The sequence below is a fragment of the Taudactylus pleione genome, unplaced genomic scaffold (assembly GCF_031769625.1).
Source record: "Taudactylus pleione unplaced genomic scaffold, aTauple2 ptg000086l, whole genome shotgun sequence".
NCBI classification, from domain to species: Eukaryota; Metazoa; Chordata; class Amphibia; order Anura; family Myobatrachidae; genus Taudactylus; species Taudactylus pleione.
In genome coordinates this window covers 13,102,852-13,121,210 of record NW_028284488.1, presented here as the reverse complement: position 1 = coordinate 13,121,210, position 18,359 = coordinate 13,102,852, and the positions used below count along the sequence as shown (strand labels likewise).

At 44.3% G+C, this 18,359-nt stretch overlaps 1 protein-coding gene across 4 annotated transcripts in view; it reads left to right on the top strand.

The window, feature by feature from the left end:
- Positions 1 to 1,774: 1,774 nt before the first annotated feature.
- IL15RA (interleukin 15 receptor subunit alpha) overlaps positions 1,775 to 18,359 on the top strand; it is an 87,979-nt gene continuing 71,394 nt past the window's right edge. For all 4 annotated transcript variants that reach the window (XM_088468904.1, XM_088468902.1, XM_088468901.1 and 1 more), the window contains exon 1: positions 1,775 to 2,069. In XM_088468904.1, the coding sequence (XP_088325030.1) occupies positions 1,922 to 2,069 (148 nt within the window). In that variant the 5' untranslated portion in view covers positions 1,775 to 1,921. The remainder of the gene's footprint in view (positions 2,070 to 18,359) is intronic.

The window sequence follows — 18,359 nt, the reverse complement described above, 5'->3', positions numbered from 1 at the left end:
TGTTATTCATTAAATGCGGCACATTGTTTCAATCTAAGTTTATACTGCACTCAGCTGGCTGGCCTATTGACTGTTGCTAGTTTTGCAACATTGTAAATCGTATGCTGCTGATCCGGTTCATTAATATCTTACCTTGTAACTTAATCTTTGAGAGCAAGAGAGAACCAAGGAATAATTATCCCTTATCAATATTTTTTATGACATTATGCCAAAGAATTTTTAATTGTTGGCTGTGGAACACCATCCATCAACTCTTTAATAGAAGGAAGTTTTTATTTTTAGTTTTTATAGGTCTCCAGGCGCCTGAGGCTGTGTTCTATTTGATGTGTATTCCAATGTACATATGCTGCACAGTACCACTACTATATTAGTGGTTATTATTTCAATTGGGTCATTTATGTGCAGCGTATACAATAGTGATTTTATATATTGTGTTTCCTATTTTTTATTTTTCAATTATCTATCTATGTATTTATATTTGCAATATTGTGATTAGGTCTATGTGACCAGCAACTCTTATTGGTATATATAGTATAGTGAATTGTTGGTATTAATAAACCGTGATACTGTTAATGGTTAGCGCTCTTTCTTTTTTACTTAGAATATAAAACTGCAAGTGCAATGTAATATAAAATGTAATATAACAAAAAAATAGTTTACTGTATCTTTAAAAATGCTGTACATCTGCCTGTTACAACCATAGTTGCCAAGTCCGTTTATAACAAGTGGAATTGGGCTTCTTTTTTTTTGCAAGTTGCTTCTTTTTTTTGGAAGTAGCTTGTTGCTTGTTTTTGGGCTTATTTTTTTGTGTGCATCACCAAGACACCCCTAGAGGTAAGTAAATGTGTGTGTGTGTGTGTGTGTGTGTGTGTGTGTGTGTGTGTGTGTGTGTGTGTGTGTGTGTGTGTGTGTGTGTGTGTGTGTGACTGAGGGAGGGGGGAAGGTTGTGTCTGGGGAAAGAGGGCAGTGGACAGGGTGAAGTTGTAGGGGGCAGGCTAGAAGGAGAGGTAAACTAGATGATAGAAATGAGGCAGGTACATGGGGGCGAGTTAAAATTACTGAGGCTGTTAAAAAGAGGGGATAATGGAATTAGACAGGTGACAGGAATGAAGGAGGTAAAGAAGAGGGGTGAGAGAAATGCGGGGAAGAAGAGTCAGGTAAAGAAAAGGTGGGTACACACTAGATGACATATCGTCCAAATCGGCCAGTGTGTAACCACTGTGTGACCCTGCGCACTCCTGCGGGTCGTCCATCGGGGTCGTTCCGTCGGCCTGCATGGAACGACCCAGATGCCGATGCTGGCATATTGGATGGAGCCATTGCCCGACATATCGGACGTTTGGACACCACATCATGCAGTATGTATCGACCGCCCAATATATATTGCGTAGTCGGGCGTCACATTGCTGGGTACACACATCAGCAAGTTTGTACCCAGCTGAAGACTGGCAAGGGAATGAGGTATGAAAAGAGGAGGAGGTAAAAATATGGCGGCTGGTGTAGAGGGAAAAAAGCAATATAGGCAGATAAGGCTGTGCATACACTAAAATATTTAGGTTAGAGAAGAGGGGGAATAAAGGAAGTTAACCAGGTAGAGAGTGACAAAGAGACACCCCCATAAATTGGGCTTTTTTATTTGGGCTTTTTAGGATTGGGTTGGGCTTGTTTTGAGCTTGTTTTTGCTTATAGGTTGCTTGTTTTCCATTTCAGAGATGGCAACACTGGTTACAACGAGCATGTATGGAACTAGAATTGAAAGTGAAAGTACCATCAGCTATACTCACATCTGTTTCGGGCTTCCAGCTATGAAACACACCAGCCATCATGGCGTACACAGCAGTAACACATGCTGGGCCCCCAAGTGTTTTTCTGCAGGTCTCGACGTGCAGCCCACATGTGTAGTTGATGTTTAGCAGCACACATGTGTAGCCCTGCTTGGCTAGTTCTCGGTGCAGCCTTCCAGGCTCTGATGGCCCTGGCTGCTGTTATTACTACTCACCATGCTGTTTCCTTGATTGTTTTGGTGGTTTTGCCACTCCAAATGCTCCTCACAAAAGGCAGCAGGCAAGGTAAGACTATAACTTATATTTTCCTGTGTGACTGCAGATGACTGTATGTTTTTATTGTTTAGATAGTTTCCCATTCAAAATAAAGTGTTCTCGTGCTATTTACTATAACAATAAAAGTATTGTGCTAGATGCATAATTTATGAAAGCTGTGAGCAACATGAGTTACTTAACAACATGCTCATATCTGCTCTGTATTATATCTATTTACCGGCTGCACCTGTGACTATTGAAGTATTGTGAGAGTATATGGATGCAGACTCAATTATCCGCGAGGTTTACCTGTGGCTAATTGCTCTGCCCTGAGCTATCTGAATGAGTGCCGATACCTGGTACCCAGGAGGGTACACTTAATGGGTACCTGGACGATAGATTGTAAAAAGGTTGACAATGTCTAGATAGACACCACATATTAGACAGTCAGTAGGGCGATAGGAACACACTAAAGGTCGACCTAAAAAAAGTCAACTGGTACAAACTGTCGACACGAATATGGTTGATACACAAATAGACACCACGTGTTTTTTTAGGGTTAGGCACTTACCCCGACGGTTAGGGTTGAGCACTGGAAAAGGATGGTTAGGGTCAGGTACCTACCCCGATGGTTTGGGTTAGGCACCAAGGGGAGGGTTCAGGTGCATACACACTAGGGGCGGGATGCACCAAACGAAAAATGCCGTAAAACCCCTGTTTACCGCATTTTCCGTATGCAGCAATCTCCTGGCCGAGGGGCTGCGATGCAGAGGGTAACGCCAGCTATTGCCTATGGGCTTCTACCGTATCGCGCTGGTATGAGGGATCCGATCGGATCCCTCCCAGCATGCCCCGTGGCCGTCCCGCCACTGCACATGCGCAGATGGACTCCCGGGTCATAAACCCGGAAGTCCACTGTGCAGGAGAGATCGCAAAGGACAGCTCTTATCGGAAGAGCTGTCCTTTGCTGTACAGATCGCATATGTTAGTGCATATGCGATCTGTACAATTGCGATGTCCGGCGGTGTTAGACGGTAAGTATTAGTGCATCCCGGCCTAGGGATGTGCAGGCTCGGATAGGTTCGAATTTTCGGATTTTTTCCCTCCAAAAAACGGGACTCAGAAAGAGGCAAAATGTCATCTTGCATGGACAAACATCATAATTCCTGGACTTGATGTTTGTCCATGCAAGATGACGTTTTTCCTCTTTCTGAGTTCCGTTTTTTTGGAGGGAAAAATCCGAACTCTGCGTGCAAATTCCAGGAATGATGATGTTTGTCCATGCAAGATGACGTTTTGCCTCTTTCTGAGTTCCGTTTTTTGGAGGGAAAAATCCGAACTCTGTGTGCAAATTCGAATCTATCCGAGCCTGCACATCCCTAATACACACACAACGACTTTTTGAACGATAATGATATAGTTTATCGTTCAATCGTTGAAAAAATCGTTCACTTTCTAAGTTAAAACTATGAACGATTATCGTTCATGCGCGTTCACGTTTGTAGTTTGTACTCCAGTCAGACTGACCAACTGAACGATTTTCATTAAGGGAATATGCAAAAATCGTTTGTAGTTCAAAAAAATCGTTCATTACACTTTAAAAAAATCTGACAGATAATCTGACAGAAAATCGTTCATAAAATCGTTGGTAACAAAATCGTTGTGTGTATGCAGCTTAATGGAGCGTACACACGGTCAGACTTGTCAGATTTGTCAGATGAACGATTGAACGATTAAATGATCTGAACGATTTGAACGATTTTACCAAAGTTTTGAACGATTTGAACGATTGAACGATTTTTGACTGCATTAAAATGAATGGAATCGTCCAAGTCTGACTGCAAACCCATCAGATGTCAGATATCGTTATCTGACAAACGGGAACGCGCATCGTTGATCATCCATCGTTCAGGCATGTCAGATATGAACGATTTTCCTTCAGATATGAACAACTGAACGATTTTTAAATCGTTATCGTTCATATCTGAAGGAAAAATCTGATCATGTGTATGCACCATTAGGGTTAGGGTGAAGATTAGGGCCAGAAAAAAAAGTTTAGACTATTTGCACCGCCCGACCTTATTTCATGTCGACATGTTGTCCCTGTCGACATATTCACTGTCTTATACTGGCCATACACTGTACGATATACGTGCCGATCCGACGGATCTGCATGATATAGGTGCTATATCGTGCCGTGTATGGGCACAATACTGATCTGGGATGCGATGTACGATCACATTCAAATGTAGGAGGGAGGAGCCAGCATATAGTGCGGTCAGCAGGGGCCGCACGATCCGTCTGCCGACGGATCTGGCAGTCGCCCTACACGGTGCATCGCACCGTGTATGGGCACTATAACATATAATGTCTATCTAGACATTGTGAACCTATTTATCTTTTATACCCCTACATTGTACTACAAGTCTCAGCATGGTAGCACCTCTTATGTTAAAATTAGGGTGTGCAGTCCAAGCTCCCTCCCCCTTTCTGCTTTTACATTTTATCTAATCGCACATATATCCATTACATATGTATAGCTTTACAAATGTTGGGGTGCCAGGTGATTGAAAACCACTGACCTAAGGTTTAAAAAAAAAAAAATGACATTGTTAATAACCATTAGCAGAGCCAGATGTATTTACACAACTGTGGTCTAGACCAATGGGCACAAACATAGGGATTAACACTGTGGAGCAGATTTGTTCTCAGAGTTGCGCGGTTGCTGAGCTGAAACATTCGTCAATGGGGAGATATGTGTGAATAGCTCTGTGACTACGGATTGGCATATGGAGCACATTTCTGTAGATTGGCATAGGATTTAAATGGATCTATTGATGGGCATATGAGTGGCACCACATTACTACTGTTGAGCATTGTCAGTAATCCACATCATACCCGGCTTCGAGGAGGTGGAAGCAGGCTCTGGGGAAAAGCTTTCTGCATTTTGTTGCTATACCTAGCAGGGTGAGTGCCCATTCTGTACTTCATTAAGTGCTTCTGTTTCAGCTTTAAGTGCCTTTATTACAGGGTTGCAGAGAATGGGGTGGTACTAATTACACGGGATATTGGAGGGGCCCACATCAGCTGCTGCCGTTGTTCTCAGCCACAGCAACACATTGGGCAGTGAGAGCGAGTCTCCTCTCACTACGAGATGTCCTTCTGTGGGTGGCTGCGCTGCTATACAACAGTAGTAGGCAGGTTACAGGTGGGGGCGATTGCACTGATCCCTCCCCCTCCTGTAGCTGCCCCTGTGCTGAGCACACGACACCGTGCATAGCAGTTTTTTCCTTTTTTATTGGGAGGGTAGGACGTGGCCAAGCTTGCTGTATTCTGCTTCGCTCTCCAGTACCCACTGGAGCTCCCGATGACCCTGCCTACATGATTCTGGCTGTGCTGAGATGCTTTTTCATCAGATTATTAAGTGTTCGCTTCCCTTTGGTGATTCAGCTTGATTTGTTGCCTATGGTATTATCCTGCCCTGGTTTTGATTACCATACTTTCAATTCTTCCACATTTTTTAATCAGTGGTACAGCAAAGAAATGTGCCCTTCATACCTATTGGACTGTTCATAGCCTGATTCAGAGATGTACGCTAATGTCAGCGCTGCTGTGAATCTGTGAGCAGCGGCTATGTCAAAATATGCAGAAGTCGCAGCCGCTGGGATTTGTATTTAGATGCTCGGTATGGCCACTGGAACGGAGATGCCTGAGCCATTTTAACTGCCTACAGAATCAGTCACAGGCTGAAACGTGACCCGAAAACGGTCACGACTCGTCTGCATTTTAGTAGTCATCCCCTCCCCACCCCCAGTTACCAACTACAAATGGTCCTTGTCTGTCAATTACTTTGCGAAAAAATCCTCACTGCGCGCAACAGCAATAATGGAACATGACGCATGCATAGAGCAACTCAGATGCAGATGACCGATAATCGCTCAACCGTGTAAACATCGGTAATGTGCCCATCTCTGAATCGGAAACACAGCATATGAGCCTGCAACGGATTCAATCCATTTCTGTCTGTGACTTACTGGTAATAAGTAATCACATTGGTCATGCACAACTAACTATAACCAGGTAGTAAGATACAAATTATTAAAGTGTAATTTGTTTTACTACAGATAAATGATCTAGGGTTGCAGGTATTCTAATGACTCGTATGGTTGTCACACTTTCTGCTTCGTCAGCTTCTTGAGAACGTTCATTTATTTTAAAAATATCTTTTTTGAAGTTAGTGCAAAACAGAACTAGATAAATATTGGATCATCACAGGTTATGCAATGGTGATAATAAGAATAGCGCATATTTGTACAGTTCTGTAATGCTGCAGAAAGGTCAATGACTACAAGAATTACAGATTATTATTATTATTATTATTATCCTTTATTTATATGGCGCCACAAGTGTTCCGCAGCGCCTTACATAGTACATAGAACTAATAAGTGAACAAGAAACAAGTAACTTACAGTACATTACAGTGCAGGACAGGGACACAACTTATATACATTGCTGAAATAGTGATTAAAGCACTCACAATAAGCTGCCGGGAGTTGGCGGTCCCGTGTTAGGTGCCCTAATGGGGAGTAGAGAGTAGAAGAAAATGTAAAGAGAAGCACATGAGGGAAGAGGTCCCTGCTCATGAGAGCTTACATTCTAAGATGTGGTGAGGTTTAACAAACCTTAGAGAGAGAAAATTGTGAGATAAAGTATAAGCCTATCAGCTCCTAACTGTCACTTTACAGGTTTAGGCCAGTATTCAGGTAGCCGCGAAAAGTCGGAATCTGCGTAAAAGTATCGCCGATTGCGACTTTTCGACCTGTCTGCAAAGTATTGCTGTATTCAGTTGTATCCGATTTTTGCGTATGCGAAAATGTAATGTAATAGGTGAAAAAGGTTTGCCTCTGAATATGTGGAGAAAACAAGTGCAAAATCGCTATTTTGGGGTTCAAAGGTGGGGAAACCACTTGGCACCCTTGGGACAGCCCCCCAAAGGATAACTGCGTAAAAGAAAACCTTAATAAATTAGAGGAACACCCCAAAAAAGCACTTTGAGTAAGGAGTGAAAGTGCAAAGTGGGGGTACAAACTTAAAAACTAGCGAAATAGACATTTGGGGGGTCTGCAAATATGGGTGAGGTTTTTTTTTTTTTTTTGGATTGCAGGTGCATGCTTCAGGTGCGTTTTTTACGGGGTTTTTTTAAAACTACTTTAGCGACTTTAAACCATGCTTGCACCCATTTTCAAATACCACATATTTGACAGGAGTACTTATTTTCACCAAAAAAAAACTACTTAATGCTATTCTTCACCACTTGTGCAAAGACGCTAATTAGAAGAAGTGGACACACCTTAAGCACCCCAAATAGCTTTATTAGGGGTATTCGGGGGCATGTACATTGATCCCCAATGTTAGTGCATCTTTTACGTGGTGTCAGGCTGATTTCGCCATTTCTGTCAGCACTTTTTGGAATTGAATAGTGCTAATTGCTGGTACACGCGTGATAAGTTTTCGCAGCTAAAATACGTGATATCAGCGAAAAGTACGTCATGTGAAAAAGTATCGCAGGTGCAAAACTAATTGATTAACGCCCATATATTTGAAAAATGACAGTTAAGGTTCGTACACACGGAACGATATTGTTCATACTGTTCAATATCATTCCGTGTGTATGCAAGACATCGTTAACGGTGCGCGCTCCCTTAAAGGGGCGAGCCTTTCGCCTCTCAGCCAATGAACGTTCTCACCATTATCAATGGTGGGAACCATTCAATGGCCGAGAGGCGGAAGGCTCGCCTCTTTCAGTCAATGAACGCTCAGCACCGGGGTTTCAATAGTGAAATCCCGCCGCTGAGCTCTCATTCGTGAAGTATTGTCCTTAGAGGACGGTACCATTGTCCGGTGGCCCGCATATTTGCTTTTTTTTGTTTTGCCAAGACCCCATGGATTGCCTACTTGGAACGAAGAGGACCCAAACTTCGCATAGGAGACGGTGAGTATGGATATCCCCCTTTTTTTTTTTTTATATACAGGTACTCTATGGATTCTACTTGGAGACGAGGACCGATGGGCTTCAGGGATACATAGGTGGGTGTGTGCATGTATGTTTCATAAACTTTTATTTTGTATGGTGTGTGTTCTGTGTTTATTTTAATATTGCTTTTGCTGTGGAACTACAGGTACCAGCAGGTCCGTAATGCCCCCATGCTGTAACTTGTGGTTCTCCAAGTACCAGCATGCGGGGGAGGCTTGCTGGGATCTGTAGATCCACAGCAAAAGACAATATTTTCAACACTTTCAAATGCACTACACTACATAACCCGGCACCCACCACCCAGGGTTATCAGCCTAGTCCTGGGGTGCATTGGAGAGGGGGACTCCTTTATTGGGGGGCTCCCTAGCAATCCCCGGCCTGGGCCTACTAGCAGTCAGGGTTAATGCTTCGGCTGGGGGACCCGGTGAAAGGGCTCCCCTGGCTGTGGTATTGACCCCCTGCTAGAAAAAGTCCGGTGCTGGTTCTGGTAAATAGATGGGGACTCTACTCATTTCCCCCCCCCCCCCTGTATTTCAAGGACCGGATCAGAGCCCAGTGCTGGTTGCGCAAACCAGTACCCCTATGACCCCCTACGTCGTTTGTCTCCTGCATTTTGGCAACCAGGGCTGGTTCTGACTAGCCCGGTGCTGGTTGTGCTTAAATACAGGGGACCCCTATGTAGTTTGTCCCCTGCATTTTGCCCGGGGCTGGTTGCTCTTTTGGCGGGGTGCACGCTTTTTTAATTTTTTTTTTTTTTTAGGCACAGCAGCACAGACTGATCTCCCTGATCTGTCCCTGCATCTGTGTTTTTTTATAGACCTATGCATGCATCACTGATATCCCTGTTCCGTGCAAGCATCTGTCTGCTATCCTGCACAATCTAAAGAACGGCAAATCTTTAGATCGTGCACCATAGATCTTGTGACACATAGTGCAGCTTTTGCTGCACATCGTGTCCTGGAATGCTGAGGGGCTGCCGGGGAGAGTTCAAGGGAAATTGCTCACGATATCTCATTGTGAGCACATCGTCTAGTGTGTACGCACCTTAAGGGGTTGATGTATCAAGCAGTGAAAAGAGGGGTTGCTATGGGCAACTTCTCCAATCAGCTTCAATGTAGCATTTATCACATTAAATGCTGCAGGAGGCATTTAAAGGAAGCAGACTCCTCCTGACAGCAATTGCGATCTGAGTTCAGCGTCCGTATCACAAGATCACCATCATGACCATTTGCATTGGCCCTGGTATTCCCGAGAATGGGGGTGACATGCACTGCCCCCCCAAATTCCACAGCATAACAATCATGCTGCGGCTTGGGGATTTGCGAGCGAGATCGCAAGACCCATTCTGCACATGCGCAGACCCCAAACAATTGGATTAATTCATAAATCATCAGGTTTACGTACTAATCTGAATCAGTCCCGATGTCCACTTTTTTTTTTTTTTACTGGAAAGAAGGAACTTTCTAAAGGTTTTATACAATCTTGTCTGTCACAAATTGTGTTTCTTAGCCTCATGTACTCCTCCACCACTCATATATGGTGTTTGCTTGCAGTTCTCCTGGTTACCTGCAGCATATTCTTCAGAAACATCTGTTCCTACAGATCTTACATGGCCATATTGTATTCATCAGATGATCCAGGCTCTTCCAATCAGACTCTAGCTACAGCGCTCACATGACCTGGTCAGCTTATGAACATCCAGAGTGCCCTATATAAACCCCTTACTTGCACTTGTTCAGTGGCTGATCATAGGGATGGCCATCGGTGTGGTTACCATCGATGGCAATTTAGCAAGTGGTCATCCATTGCATAGTTGGTTACCATCGATGGTCATCCTTGTTCTTTGACTGACTAGCCCGTGGGCCAATCAGAACCTGGGTGTGGGTGTTGGGGGTGAAACTAGTGTCCTGACACCTTGAAAAAAAAAAAATTTTGTTATGCTTTATCATCGATGGAGGGAAACCATCTGGTTCTCCCTAATCGATGGTAAAGCTTTCGACATCGGCCATAATCCATTGATGAATGTGAATAGTCTATGGCCATCCCTACCTGTTCAACTTGTCTTCAAGGAGTTCTTGGTTCCTGTCAGTAGCTTGCTCTGACTCCTGCATGTAGATTCCATTGTATATTTTCCTGCTTGTTCTGTCCAGCTCAGCAGTGTGATCCATCTACAGTTATTCACTGCTGTCTGCCCTATGCACACTCCATTGTGCACATCTGACTCTTCTGGCTTATAGCTTCCTGCATTCCTCACTGAGCTCAGAGCTTCCCTGCTACACCAGAGTGTATCTCCTATTTCTCTGCTGTCTCAGCTATAGACTACCATGTGCACATCATCACCAGCCTGCAGTCTCCTCTACAGCCTACCAGGTGCGCATTGTTACCAGCAGGGGCGCCAAGAGGAGGGGGAGTGAGCGGGTACTAATTACCCGGTCCTGGGCTTACTGGAGGGCCCCGGGTCTGGCACTGCCTCCACCCCCTCTTACATCACAGCTGCCCAGCACTCGCTGCTGTGTGCTTGGCTGCACTGAGAGACTGCTCGCGGCTGCTGAGAAGCAGCCACAGCAGTCTCCTATACCTGTGTGGGGAATGAACAAGCTGATCGCGCCCCACACTGGTTATGCGCTGGGCTGAGGGGGCTCACAGAGCCCCCCTCGCCAGCACGCAGCGGTGCTGCAAAACTTTTTTTTTTTGTACCTAAGGGGGTATGGCCACGCCTCCTGCGATTTGGTCACATCCCCTTTTTACCCAGGACTGGCGCGGCTCTTGGCGGGCCTGGGTACCAGCCTGCAGTACTTATTACACTCTGCAAGTGTACCCTCCATTATCACAATCTATCCTGTGTTCAGCGCTACTCCGTTGCAAGCAGTGTGCTCCATCTCCAGTCACTCACTGCTACCAGTCCTGTACTCAGTATTACACCAATTACAAGCCATGTACTGAATGCAGTTGGTTACTATACTACTATAAAATAAGTTGGATCCAAGTGGGGTGTGCAAGAACTAGAGATGTGCGCCTGTGTTTTGGTTCTGGATCTGGTTTTGGATCTTTTTCCTTGTTTTTTTTTTTTATGTGTTTTGGATCTATTTTTTTTTTTTCCCAAAAAATTATATAAACCGCTAATACCACAAAATTTGGGCCTATTTTTGTTCCTATAGTAGTATTAACCATAATAACAATAATTTTCAGGCATTTTCATGCATTTTTTTTTTTTTTCTATAAATTCTTTATTTTCAGAATTATTTATGAGAAAAGGTTTACAAAGATCACAAATAGTAAACAAGTAAAATTAAATAGTAATATAATATTGATTGACACATAAAGTATCACAGGTCTATAAAACATCTAATATAAAAAACAAAAATAGATATCTATCTAGAAATAAGTAGAACAAATATTGCAGAAAACATTTCTCAAATATAATAGAAAGAGGAAGGAGAAGAAGAACAAGAAAGTTGGAATGGGAGCTGGGAAAAGTCAAATCCAGAGACAAGCAGATGTCCTAATTAGAGAAGGAGTTAAATGCAAAGGACTTTTTCCCGGAGGGTAGCTCAAAAGGTCATCCACATGGAAGGAGAGCCTTATAAGAGGGAGTAGATTTGAATTCAATCCAGAGACTACAATGCTATAAACTGAGTGCTTTTTGGGTGCTGCATTAAAAATATCATCTATGGCGTTGACACCATTCCCACCCACACTGAAGGGGGAATGCGTGAATGCCAATGTACAGGGAGGACTGCCCTAGCAGCATTGTTAATATGCTTGAGAAGATATATTTTTGTACTGTGATAAAGGGATCTTGGAGTGAGAGAGCAACCAAAAATCAAATGAATAACTTAATACTTTTGAGGCCAAGGCTATAATTTTCTGCCAAAATGGGGCAATAAGGGAGCAATCCCACCATATATGAATCGGTGTACCTGGCGCCTTGTGACAACGCCAGCAGAGAGGGGACACCGAAGGGAAAAATTTGTGAAGGATTATTGGACATCGATACCATCTTTAATACCATCATGCAAGACTTTGCATTGAGTCTCCAATACCTCTAGGCTGGAAGAACAAACACTAGAAACCTGAAATACTTTTTCCCAGTTAACCTAACCTGTATTCTTGGTGATAGGTCTCGATCCCAAGCATCTGCAAAACTAGGATTTGCAGGGAACTGAGAATGTAATAAAATCTTATAAATTCCAGAGTCCGTATGCGTAGGGGCCGTTTGATTGGAGAACATAGACTCAAAGGGGGTCAGGACTCTAGTTAAAGCCGAGAGTCCCCCAAGGGACAGAATAAAGTGTCAAAGCTAAAGGTAAAACCAAGAACATTGATCAGCCAAAGAAGTATCAGAACAGATATCCGGAAAGGAAAGAAACCGACCCCCAGAGAGAACATGGCATATCAGAGTAAGCCCAGCCTCCGACCACATAGAAATAGTCCTTCCCGAAACACCAGGAGGAAATTGGGAATTGTATCGAAACGGTGTAAGAGGGGACGCATAGGGGAGATATCAGTTTTACCTCTTAACTTCTTCCATTTCACCAGAGTAGGCCCAATGGTTGGGTGAGATGAACGCACTATTTTAGAGCACCATGAGAGCATTCCCAGATGAAGGTTGGAGGATGTTGATTCCAATTCCACCCATTGCTGTCCTCCAGAGTCACGGGTCCAACACAAAACTATATTTAAGACAATAGCATGGTAATAGGTAGAGATCATAGGGACTTGTTTCCATGCATTTTTAACCATCTCACAGCTCACAATATTGATTTCACTTTTTCACCAATATAGGCCAAAGGCTGCAGCGAGCTGGCTGGCTAAAGTAAGCAACAGAGCAGCGGCACAAACGCACGGCAGTTTTAAAAAACAATATAGAACATCTATGAAAGATTGCCACACAGCAGTGGCATGCAGGATGGCAGTTTAATAAATTACAATAATGTCAGTCGGCAATGCCCCAAATTGTGCAAAATGTAAAGAAAAGAGGTGCAAGATGGATTTGTCCCTCCCACCTACTCTTATGTGGAATATTAAAAAGGACATGCAGAATTTAACAAACCAAGCACTTTAGCCACTAGGACTGACACTTTCGTGGCTGAATTCCTTGGTTTGTTTGGGCCCCCACAAAATATTTTTTGGAAGGACTACCTTCAATTATTAAGGAGGAGGTTGATGATGAGGGTGTTGGTGGTGGAGATAGCATGTGCTAGTCCAAACTGCTGGTAGCTGATACTGGACTGCTTGTTATTAATTTACAAATGATTATAATTTTGTTAAAGAAATTACATGAACTTGCTGCAAATGACGTAACAAGGAGGAGGTGCTTAGATGGTTAACGTCCCTTCCTCTTCTAACTTTGGCTTTACAAATGGAACAGATGCCTTCACAACTGTTGTCAGAATTTAGATTAAAATAATTCCACACCCAAGACGTGGCTTTTCTCGCTTTTTATCATGAGCAAGTACTGCTGCCACTGGTGACTGATTTACGCAAACAACATCTTCATCATCAACATCCTCATTAGCATCAGATAGGACACAAATTTCCCCCTCATCCTCCTTTTGCACTTCCTCCACACTATCATCCTCATTTTCTATTATTTCACCATCTAATACTAGCACAGCCATGATGGCATCAGTGATCCGCTGTGAAACTGGTTGACAGCTGTTATACTTCCTCTGTCAAAGGACTGTTTTAATAGTCAATTGTTTTCTTTAAATTACTACTAGTAGTAGTCTTCTTGGTCCCTTTCTGGGATGAAGAACCACCCTCAGTAGCAGCAACAGGAGCTCAAGGATCCTTCTGAGGAATCATGGATAGGAGAGGACTCAGTCATGCTTATGAAATTGGATGCAGGACTACTTCTGATCACGGATGATGATGCAGGTGTTGGTGGTGGAGATTGCAGGCGCTTGGATCCAGATAGAAGGGAGCAGCTAGGTGACACTGGACTGATTTGATGTTTGTTTTTTTTTGTCCCCAAAGCTTCAGAATTTTGAAATACCATTTCCAATTTGATGAATGCGCTGCAAGTGACATAACAGTGAGGAGGTTCCTAGATGGTTAAGGTCCTTACCTCTACTCACTGTTACATGGCAACGGTTACAAATGGCTTGGCAAAGGTTGTCTGGATTTGGGTGGAAATGATTCCACACATGAGAAGTGGATTTTTTTTGGTCCTTGCCAAGGCATGGCAACAATGGGATTTTTCCCTCTATGGGCAACAACTGTTGCCTGATTTACAGTTTTTACATTAACATCCTCCGCAGCAACATCCTCATCATCCTTATTGTTATCGCCAACTACGTAAATATCCTCCTCATCCTCCTGGTGCAATTCCACCGAAGCATCCTCGATTTCTACGTCAACATCCCCACATTTGCAGAGGGCACACAAATGGTGGTGTACTCTTCAAGTACAGTATTAAAAAGGTCATACTCACACATGGCAACCGCGGACACACTTGGACTCTTCTCGGGGATCTATGACTTTTCGGAGACCATTTTCATATTTTTTTATTTTTTTTTCTATAAGCAGAAGGGCTTAAATCATCACAACTAGAACCACCAGTCACAAATAAAGGCCAAGGCCTAATCCTTTCCTTGCCACTTCGTGTAGTGAATGGCATATTTCCAATTTTTTGTTTCTCTAAAGCTGACTTTTTTTCTTTTAACAGGGTAAAAGTTGATTTTTATTTATTTTTTTAAATGGCCTGACTTAAGCCCTTGGGTATCGGCCTTCATGGATGACGTTGACTGCCTTGCTTCGTCATCATGACTGCTGCCAGCAGCTACAAGACTGGTATGTGGATCCTGCTCTCCTGTCATGTGACTGTCCTCCATACTCACTGTGGTCTTACAGCAGTGTCACCAAGCAATTATAGCACAGCCAAGTTGCGGCAAACACACACAACCACACACAGAAAAAATTATAATTTTTTTCACACTAAAGGGGAGGGGGGGGGAGAACAGCCCCTTGATAAATGACACAGGCAGCACAGCACCCCTGTGCACCTACGTGGCTGATAAGTGTGGCTAACGCGCGTACACACACAGGGAAAAAAAATATATTGTTTTTTTCACACTAGGGGAGGAAGAGCACCCCTGATGGGCACAGCACCCTCTGGACAACACTGCAGCACAGCCAGCCAGCCCCTATGGACAACAGCCAGCCCCTATGGAGTGGACATGACAACGGCCAGCCAGCCCCTATATGGACAACAGCCAGCCCCCCCGCCCCCTATGGACATTAAGCAGCCAGCCCCTGAGTGACAACAGTAGCCAGCCTCTATGCACAGTGTCGGCAACGGCACAGTGATCACATTCAGAGCCTCTTCACTCTACACAGTCAGACTGAAAAATGGCGGCGATCGCGGGACCTTTTATATAATCCAAAACCCGCGAGAATCCGACAGCGGGATGATGATATTTTGAGATCCGAGTCGGGCAGGAAAACTCGAGCCGACTCTGATCTGCCTCGTATCGCCTAAGTTCGGGTGGGTTCGGATCTCTGAAATCCGAACCCGTTCATCTGTAGCGAAGAACAAGACAAATGAGAGTAAAGGCACACATCCACTTAGCGATAATACTGAGCGATTGCACGATTACGACATCGTAATCGTGCAATCGCTTAGTGATCGTGCACTTTTATGTCGGAAACGACCAGCGATGTGCGCTCCCGCTGGTCGTTTCCGACATCAATCATCGCACGAAATTGCTGTACAACCTGACAAAAACGTCAGGTTCAGCATGGTAGTGGATGATTGATGTGCCTACACTGAACGACTGAACGTTCAGTGTAGGCACAGCACAGACTGACAAACGACTGCACGATTGCAATGTCATAATCGTGCAGTCGTTTTGATGTCTGCAAGTGGATGTGTGCCTTTAATCCATAGTGTTTTATATTAATGAGTGACTGAAAAATAAACAAAGTGTGCTTGTAAACGCAGTAATTGAGGGTTAATCCCCAATGTTACCTGGACACAAAATTGTATAAAACCTTTCATTAAGCTCCTTCTTCCCAGTGTAAAAGCGGACACTGTACATTAACTATTTTTGGAGTTATGAGACTACCTAACATATATAGGGGGGTATCCAAATAGCCGCGGTAACGATACGTTTTCTCTGGCGAAAACCTTTTGGGCCCCAGTAGAGGTTGCCCCCCCAGTTGTAGTGCCCCACCCCAGTAATGGCGCCTCCCCCCGTAGTGCAGACACCCAGGTAAAAAAAAATACACTTGCCTTAATCCACGCTCCGGCCACTGCTCCCGCCGCACATCAGTCTTCCCGGGCTGGCGCGCTCTGCATTATGGGAGAGACGTCATGACGTCTCTCCCATTACCCACCGGAAGGCGGAGCTTATGAGTGAGCTCCAGCCTGGCTCTTGCAGTGGGCGCTGCAGCAGTCAGCGTCTGTCTGACTCTCATTGGCTGCTGGTTAACGCACACATCGCCGCCATAGTGATGTGTGTGCAGCAGCAGCCAATGAGAGTCTGTCTGACTCTCATTGGCTGCTGGTTAACACACACATCACTGCCGCGCTGGCGGCGTTGTGTGTGTTAAACTGCACAGCCTGAGCCTGCCTCCCACCCTCCACCTGGCGCTATTGGTCAAGCGCTCAGGGGGAGGGCCAGGGCTCGGCTGTGCAGCACAGGACCGGCACAGGGAAGCCTAGTGCCAGTCCTGTGTAAATGTGTAGTGCTGACCGCGCACACTGCGGTCGGCGCTACACCGCCTAACTAGGGCAGGCCGGTACAGTGGCCGGCGGTGCCCCGCCCACCCACCCCTGTGCCGCCGGTCATACGGCGCCCAGGGCACACGCCCTGCACGACCCCTCCCCTTATTTACGCCACTGGTAACAGTATCTAAGTATTTTATTGACCATAATCAAAGGCTTCAGAGTTCTTAAATGGTGTCAAATGGCTGTTATATGTAGTAAGAAGATAGAAATAAATGTATTTATTTTTTGCCCAAAGGTTTTAAATACACCTGCTGCAATGCAATGTTTAAAACACTTTCCCCATGCATATAGCCCCCCAAAATTCCTAAGCCACTATTTTGAACCCATTTTCCTGCACCATTTTACCCAAAAATGACATGTTGTAAACTAATTAAAAAATATTTTGCCTGATTTAGTCATTTTTAGTCGTGTTTTTGTTTTGTTTTTTAGACCACAAATTGGGATTTTGCAGAACTTTTCACCAACTCAGAGATGGTGAAAAATAATTAGCGATAATTGCTATGGAAAACTGCGGCTATTTGGATAGCCCAATAATCTTTTCCATATGCCAGGAACTTGATAATTGTTAAGAAAAATTTAAAAATTGTTTGAATTTTGGACTGTGCTGCAGCCCCACCTCTGGAGTCTCCATTGACTATGATGATGATACACATGACCCAAACTCTAAAGATTGTCAGTAGACCTATATTCTCTCAAACTGTTACTGAAACAGACTGACTTGGTGGAACAATGCATCCTTTGAAAATTACATCAAACTTGAAATGGTACCCAGGGGATTGAGACCTAGGGGTATATTTACTAAAGTGCATGTTTTTTAGAAGTGGAGTTGTTGCCCATATTTGAGTAATACTAAATATTTGTGATATACAGATGTGTCCACATACACCTATCCGAAGATTGCGCCAAATACATCCATTTATCATGTCACAGACTTTGCTACTTAGCATTACTATTCTGGTGCCTATTTTCACTATGGCTCGCAGCTGCGATTACGCACACAAGTCTGCTGCGAAAATCTGCTAATGAATGCAATCGTACTGCTTTCGCACTGCCAGCATAGAGACGCCCACTACTGCTAGCTCACATCCGTAATACCTTGCAGTCCTGCGTATACATCGGGAACATTGAGTAACATCAGCCCCTCAGAAATTGCTAACCTTGTCGCACGCAGTGAGTACTCAAGCTGCGTATGCCGTCGCAGTGGCTAATTTATGCACGCCCATGCAACGGATTTCAAACGGACAGGCACCCCTGCACTTCTCCTACCACTCACCCGTCCTCACTCCCAAACGGTGATCTCCCGTCACTCACTCTGCATTGGCTTTGTATCTGCATACGTGATCGCAGTGCTATCTCAATGCTAACTCACACACGTGCACTGCGATCGTCCGATCTGCTTTCGCTGTTGTAATTGCAATCCGTGATGAGTCAGACCCTTAGTACAATATACAGTATGTGAACGAAGATGCAAAATGAAGTAGCACATTGCAGGAAAATGTACAGTACACGGGGTAGGACTGATATGAGCAATGCCCGCCATGCATCATTATGA